The sequence below is a fragment of the Colias croceus genome, chromosome 24, assembly GCF_905220415.1.
Source record: "Colias croceus chromosome 24, ilColCroc2.1".
In the NCBI taxonomy this organism is placed as follows: domain Eukaryota; kingdom Metazoa; phylum Arthropoda; class Insecta; order Lepidoptera; family Pieridae; genus Colias; species Colias croceus.
In genome coordinates this window covers 1,208,791-1,217,339 of record NC_059560.1, presented here as the reverse complement: position 1 = coordinate 1,217,339, position 8,549 = coordinate 1,208,791, and the positions used below count along the sequence as shown (strand labels likewise).

The following is an 8,549-nucleotide window of genomic DNA, read 5'->3' as shown; positions in this document are numbered from 1 at the left end:
ATTCGATCAACGATTGGGTGACGCTAATGTGGACCGCCCGCGTCGCCCACACACCGCGCTACCATTGTTTTGCGACACTTTGTTATTGATTTCACTAGGGGTGGCCGGATTTATCGATAAAATTGTAATACATTCTTATAAGACAAGGAAATGTACGCATTTCCGGAAATATCATAAGGTAAGGTACATTTTTGCGACTCGTATTTATTGCTTTTAACTAATGGTGGCCGGATATATCAATAAAATTGTAATTTGTTCGTTCATTCTTATAAGATAACCTAGGTATGCATCTTTGTCTTATAAGATTAGTGGGTTTTTTCTTGCATGAGTTCATAAATATCATTTTGCTTAATAGATTTTGTGTTGTAGTTTCAAGTAACTAGGTACTATGTTGATGTAATGAATATAAACGATGTCATTATAGTTAAGTATGAATGTATCAGCCTTGTATTTCAATTAGGATATAATTTATTTTAATCAGTTCTTTTGAGACCTAAGAATCGAAAAAGTATTTAGTTAGTTCTTGCAGAGTTAAGTTAAAAATGTTTTAATAATAAAGTTAGTTAATATACTTCCTAAGTACTGAGTTTAAATATATTTCATCGATATCGAGCTAGTACATCACTATAGAACAGCAATCAGTCCCAAGTGAAGCGACACGGCACGACCCATTAAATGGTTCAATTTAAACCGTTTAATTTATGTTTTGAACTCCATTAATATGTGGTAGGCATGTAAATCGAGCCTTTCTCAAAGCCTTAGGAAGTTATGACTTACATAGTGAATAGTCAGCTTTAAAAAGAGTACTAAAATTGATGTAGTCGTTGTGCTGAATTAATTTCCAAATTGTTAATTAATTAGATTTTTTAAAACCGCTATATATTATTTTGTAACACCTATTTAACTACATAATAACCTAAATGTAAAATCGAATGAAGTAATTTAATAAGTTGGTCTCCATTATCTCCTAAATGCTTTTTAATATAAGCTCTTGACAAAAGGCGCGAAAAAAATCCGTAAAGGCGCTAAGTCGCCAGTAAAACGCCGCCACAGATTAAAAATGTTAATGACATTTGTTTTTTAATCTTACAGGATTGTGGTAATCTGTATTGTGGTTTTGTTTTTATAAACAAGGCAAAGGGTTTGGCTCTATTGTGACAGTAATAACTAACGGTAGACTATTAAATAATAATAATAGACGGGCATTTCTCCGCAACTCGACGTCAAGCGCCTATTTTGCGTGAGAGAGGGAGGTGGGGGAAACCAGCTAAAACTGAAACCACCCGAGCTCCTCCATGAAGCCAAGCAGCTTGTGAGGGCTGCCAAAGGCTTCGGGGAGGGACCCAGGAGACCCCAGGTGTCTTGCCCTGTACTCCGCAACCCCCTTACATTCCATGATGACGTGGGCTGCCGTTTCCTCGGTCGCCATGCAAGCTCTGCATAGCGGACTGTCTGTGATCCCTAGATTGAAGAGATGTTTGTTGAAGGGGCCGTGCCCTGTGAGGGTCCCTGTTATTACGCGTAGTTGCACTCTACGTAGGTTGAGAAGCCGACGTGCAAGTCTCGAGTCAATGTCCGGTAGGGCTTCTCTGGCTTGCTTGCAGTCAGATCTGCTTGACCATTCTGCTCTCTGAGCAGTGCTAGTGAGCTGGGTAATCATCATCCGGGTCCAGCTAGCAGGTATCGGTATAATGGGAAAAGGTCCCATGACCGGTGTTTCAGATGCCCTTCTGGCTAGTATATCAGCAGCATCGTTTCCACGTGAGTTACTGTGTCCTTTTATCCATTGTAGTACTAGGGAATTTCCCAGGTCACATACCTTAGTTAGGGCTAAGTGACACTCAAGGGTCAACCCTGAAGTGATTTCATGGCTTTTGATTGCCATGAGTGCTGCTTTGCTATCCGATAAGATCCGAATCGAATAGTTTGTTACATTTCTTTTAATTATGGCCGAAGCTGCAAGTAGAAGTCCTAGGCATTCAGCCTGAAAGACTGTATTATGGGGTCCCAAGGGGTGCGAGATGTTAATGTTTAGGTCCTCAGAGAAGACCCCAGCACCCGTCCCATTTCCAGTCTTGGACCCGTCCGTGAAGATTAGTAGGTCTTCAACGCTGTTGTGTTCTGACGTGTATTCACGCAGCTGTATCTTATATTTCTTGTCAAAGATGAATTGTTTTGGGATCTTATCACTTATGGCAAGGAGTGAGGACTCCTTCTCGGCTGCCATAGTTAAGATCTTACTGTGTGCTGTAGGCAACATTCTCCAGAGGTTTTGTGTCTTTAACCTTACAGCTGTCGCTAGAGCTTCTTGTCTTACAAAAAGATGTAGTGGTGGCAGGTCGAGCATTGCCTATTAAAAAATAAGTATTAATTTTTTAACTGTTCGTAACGGTGTTCTATGGTATTTTTTAACGGGTTATTTATTTTTAATTAGTTAGAAATCCTTCTTTACTTGTGTTATTAAAATTTTATTCAGGTAGAGTAGATTACCTAGTGCATAAAAAATGAGAAGTTGTTTAATTTTTTTTAACTGTACCTACCTAGGATAATCTAGACTCAAAAGGTTCAATGACACAAAATTGTATTTTACCGCCAAATCAATCATATTGACACGTCTATGTCGTGGTCATATCGTAGATTTGATCATTTCATGATATGAGTGGCCATTTCACGAAATGGTCGCATATCGTGAAATGGCCAATTTAGTTTGGCCACATCATGATGTGGTTTGGGCAGATCAATGATAAGAAATCGTTTCACGATATGGCCAATTAACGCACGGTTTTTTCATGAAATGATCAAAATTATTTGATCATATCGTAAAATAGTTACATTAATCGTTGGTAGAGGCGCTGCAAGCTCTGTGTTTATGTGATAAGATGGCGGCCGCTGGCGAAAATTAAATTTTTCGCAGTTAAAAACTTCATAATTCGTTTAATAACAATATTATGAAGAAAGTCATAGCAAAGAATTTACGTCGAAGAGGTACGAGTACCTACTATGGAAAATGTGGATATCTTATATGTATTTAAGGAAAAATGCGACTTAAATAAAATAATTTAAGAAACTAAGTACTATTATTATAATTGTTTGTTTTTTAAAAAGCGATCCGCTTCTGGCACTCGCCGGCCGCTGCCGCGGCCCGCTCGCTTTGCTCGCTCGGCTCGTGCGTTGTTTATCAAAGTCTAACCTAACCTAACCTAACTGTTTTCTATTGCAAAAAACGATTCGCTTCTGGCATTCGCCGGCCGCTGCCGCGGCACTAACTTAGATGACATTAAACAAGTTTTTAGAATATAGCTGTTATTCTGAAATTTTTTAATATTTTATGGACTCTTTATATTTTATACGATCTGGCCAAATGTGGATGACCAAATCGTGAAACGTTGACGATTTAACGATCTGATCAAACTATGTTGGCCATTTCACGATATGCGACCATTTCGTGAAATGGCCACTCATATCATGAAATGATCAAATCTACGATATGACCACGACATCTACATAAAAAAGAACGAAAATCGGAAAATTAAAAGTAAATTTTGAAATTGAAATATCTGCGTTATTTCATTGAAGTAAGTAGAACGAATCTATACCTAACCTTTGCCTCATCGCATTATGGGCTGTTAAAACAAACACAGTGTTGCGATCGACGCGAACGTAAAGTGTAGGCTTAGGCAAATGCAGTAAGCAGATAATGATATCGCGATAGTAGGGTTTGGGGACTCGATACATCCATCCTTGAGGGTTAACATGATGTCATGTGTTAACGTGGAAAAAGTAAGTATGGCGCTAAATGGCCTATGTAGCGCTGTTCTTTTCCCATACCGGAAATAATATTGCTTTAAAACATGTACGGGGGCTTGATTAGTAGATATTATGTACTTAACTATCTATACGATCTATTGCTATTTTGATGTATGCTATTATCTATCTCTGCACCGAATTAATACAAATCTGATCAACTGTTTTTGCAGGACATACCATACATGTATCTACCTAGGTATTCATTTTTATAAACTGTCGCGTTTAAAACATTAGAAGAAGAAAGTCATGTTTTTTATGGTATGGTCCTTATGCAAGATACAAAATGTACTGGAAAATAGTTAAATATGTAATTACACTATTTTTTACATTATTGTGTAATGCCATACCAAACAATTTTATGTTATTGGAAGACAACGTTTGCAAACGGGCGTTGACTTGTTTTTTAACAAAATATTAGATCAAATTATCCTTCAATTTGCTCATTTTACGTGTGGATAGTTACGATAAAATGTATCAAGTCCCCTACTTAACACCGAGATATTCAAACGTAGTCACGCTCGCCCCGCCCCTGGCGCAGGCGCGATAATCAGGGTCCGTAATTCGTTCCGCTATCGGTGTTATAGACGTAATACCATAGACTGCTGGTCTATATTGTCTATGGTATGTCTATGACATCGAAGGGTATCAGTATTGATTCTAGTGGGTACATACATAATTATTAAATTGCAAAGCCGTGACACTTAGGTACCTAGGTATGTCATGCCTGCTGGTATATTGTAATAACTTTAAATGAATGAAAAATTATTTATTGTAGAAATGAATGAATGATAAAGAAATATGAGACACATTTTAAAAACTTATTAAGTATAGTCCATTTTACAGTTATAAAATGGACTATAATGTATAGAAGGCGGCAATATCAATGGCAGAGATCTCTACCAGACAATTCAGAAAAGACGAATTCAATAAATAACTAAGCATAAGAATATTAATTTGTTTATGGAATAATGTCGAACATTGGTTAGAATTTTAATTCAAGTACCTATTTGAAATAAAATATCAATCTTGATCTGTACATGCATTAATCACTGAACATCGAAAAAATAAATCTCCAAGTACCTAGGTGGCTAGGTATTAGAATCGGGAAGGCGATAAGACAAAAATAAGAAGTCAATGAATTAATATTATAGCCATGACTAATACCATAGACTATAATATTATTATCTTTAGTCTGTGGAGTAATATCGAATGGTGGTTTGATTTGAATTCATTCAGACTATAAATTAATTACCTACCTACTTAGATAAGTGTACAATACCTACTTGACACTTGTAGATAGACTTTTCCTACAAATATAAAGTAAATAAAAATCAGAATTTGATAATATCTAAATACCTACTTTAGATATTATCAAAGATCCATGTGTGAAAATTAACAAACATTGTTTTTCCACCCTTTTCCGCTAGATGTCGCTAGCAGTTTAGAAGAGAAGTTTTAACGCAGCAATCTCATACTTACAATAAATATCAATAGGTTGTTCTGATTTATGTACCTAACTACCTAGTATCTAAAATCTTTTTTTTGAAATGACCTGTTAAATTATAGAAGGACTGAATATCATATATAAATATAATTCTATCTAATATGTAGGTAGTTTTTTATAGGTAGAGCAAAGGCGGTTCGTGCTGCGTGTCAGGTATCTATTATACCTACCTAGGTAGGTAAGTAAATATTGCAAAAGGCAAAACATTATAAAAGGTTATTTCATATTTGTCATAATAAATAGCCCATTTCTAGTATTCTATATAAATAATTTATTTATTTACTATTTCTTTATTTCGTAGACGTGCATTTTCTCGTAGTTAAAAACCAATCATTAAATAAATATAGGTACTTCCATTAGGTGTTAACAATCATTATACATACCTATACAGTACCTAGATACTATCTAGTCATAGGAATTACATATTTCTAAATTTTACTTTATAACTCCAGTTCCATGTTCTTGTGGGTTATGGGAAAGATGCATTAATCAGTATACAATACTTATGTCTAGTTACCCACATCTGTTTCACTGATCGATTTTCTTAACGTACAATTAATTACCTAATATGTGACCACGATCAGTCTTCTATACACTATCTTATATTTTTACTTCAACCTCCACCGGGAACCGAACCCTTTAGTAATGTAGCTGGCTTGTTAACCATTACACCAAGTCAATTAAGTTAATAACTAATTAATATTAATGATTTCTGTCACAAAATAATTGAACAATGCATTTATAATATAAGTTATTCAGCTACTAAATTGCCGTTGATTGAAATATATTAGTGTGTCGAATTATTATTAAAATATATATAGGTAGGTACGATTTGTACTTGTAATTTAATTCAACTTGGCGTGTTTTAATATTTATGAGATGTTTGTTAAGCTTTGAATTATCGGTTGACAATAAATATTATACAGATATCCAACAAATTCTTGTTTAGGTACTGTAGGTACATTTATGTACTTTATAAGTGTTTTCTATAAAATTGGCTGAGATAATTACTTATTATAAAAGAATGGAAAGAACGTTTTACCTACATTAGAAGTAGGTAGGTAGGTATCTAAGCCATTAGATTTTTGTATGGAATGTGCCTTTAATAATAAATTAAAACTTTTGTAAAAACTAAAAAGACGATGATGACCGATATCCCATCCTACTAATATTATAAATGCGAAAGTTTGTGAGGATGTGTGTGTGTTTGTTACTCTTTCACGCAAATACTACTGAACCGATTACAATGAAATTTAGCACACATATAGAGGGTAACTGGGATAACACATAGGATAGGTTTTATCCCGAAAATCCCACGGGAATGGGAACTATGCTGGTTTTTCTTTGAAAACGCAGGCGAAGCCGCGTGCGAAAGCTAGTATTTAGTAAAACAAAAATATAATAATTAGGTAGGAACTTATTAGCAAGAATTAGATTGAGAACTTAGACTTTTTCGCTTCACTCTGCAGAGGGCCATATAACTCCGAGCTACTGAGCCCCTCCGCCGCGACAAGGCCTGGACCGTTGGGGGGATATCTAAAATACCTAGAGATAATTTAGGTTTACCTATTTACTTTCGGTAGCTATAATAGGTAATGTCTAGATTTCTAAATGTATTTAGTTAGGCATTGATTTTTAATGTTTTTAATTACATTAATAATGGTCAAACTTTTTTTTCTAAGCACATACCTAATGCAAAAAAAACCTGCAGTTACAGAAAGTTTGCGATGGAGTAAGATTTCTGTAGCTTTAAAAAGCATATAAAAACTAAAAAGCTATATTTTTTATTTAGTAAATGTGGGGGGACCTTTTTTACAGAATAAATAATCTGTTGTAGACAGACCTGCATTTAATTCTTGCATAGATATTTCTTTGAGTAATTTTACGACCTGTTTTTTATAACACTTGGTAATTATTTGTTAGTTTAACATTTAAAAAGCCTGTGTGAGTAATCAATCATTATCTTTAATAAAAAAAGCACACACTTGTCACTAAACAACAAAAGGTAGATACCTACCTAAGGTTTTTACATCTAAACCTATTGGATTTTTTAGAACGTTTCATATTATAATAATTGTATTTTAATAAAGATCAACATTAAATAATCGCTCTACATCGGTTTAAAGAAAATTTATCACATAAATAAGAACAATATCTTTTACACATAATATGAGAAATAACATTTTTGCAGTTAGTATACCTACCTATAGAGGTAGAGTACTTAACTACTTGATTAAAAAGAGCAACTATGGAGTTTCTTGCCGGTTCTTCTCCGTAGATACTGCTTTCAGAATCGGTGGTAAATGTTAAAAATATGTACCTAATGACGTTTCAAAAGTGCTTCTAGAAGAAGTCTAATTGAATAAATAAATGTTTGAGTTTGAGTTTAAGTAAAAGCACACCCCGGACACTCCATACAAAATTATCGTTTTGACAGTCACACTGTAGAGACTGCAAATGTGTGTGTTAACGCTTTATGGTTGGCACATTTTTGACTAGCGTAAAAAAAAATTCGCGTTTTTCTGATGAAATACATCCGTAAACAGCACAATATCTAACCATTTTCTACGAAAAGCGATAATCACAAATCCAAAATAATAAAATTACTTTAAGTCAATTTGATTAATGTTGTCAATCTTCGTTGCGTACCTATCGTCCCTGTAGAAAAATATGGACCATTTTATGTCTGATAGTGCGGGGTGAGGTAAGTGTTTAATTTTGGCGGGAGGCGGAGAGTGTCCGTTCTGTAGCGTTTAGCTACTATTATGTATTCTGTGGTAAAAGTATGTTTTAAATATATTTTTAAAAATAGTAATTGATGAGGTTTCTTTAATTGCCTATTAGCTTCCTCAAATCTTAACATCTGTAGACCTAGGAACAATAATATCTAGATATTGTAAAAAATTTACTTGAAACCGAAATTTAAATATTGTTTTGAAAATGTAGAGTTTTAATTTTGTAAAGCCAACTGCAACTTTTTCTATATATAGATATGTATTATTAGAAAATATTATTTATCTGTAATTTTTAGTCATCTTTAAAAATAATATCTAGGTACCTACCTTCTCTAGGTAGGAATTTTAGCTTCTAGGTACTTTAAATACCAATACATAAAATGAAGTAGAGCAAATAGGTACATTTTTTATGATTTTCCACACATACGATTATTTATATATTATATATTAGGTATTATAAACCATAGTGAGTTATTTTATTAAATCTAGATTAATAAAACTAA

General features: G+C 34.1%; 1 protein-coding gene across 1 annotated transcript; it reads right to left on the bottom strand.

Annotated features, from left to right (window-relative positions):
* Positions 1–1,267: 1,267 nt before the first annotated feature.
* On the bottom strand, positions 1,268–2,347 carry LOC123702611. Its single transcript, XM_045650371.1, has one exon. It carries the CDS (start codon positions 2,345–2,347, stop codon positions 1,268–1,270), a length of 1,080 nt encoding a protein of 359 aa, XP_045506327.1.
* Positions 2,348–8,549: the final 6,202 nt, after the last annotated feature.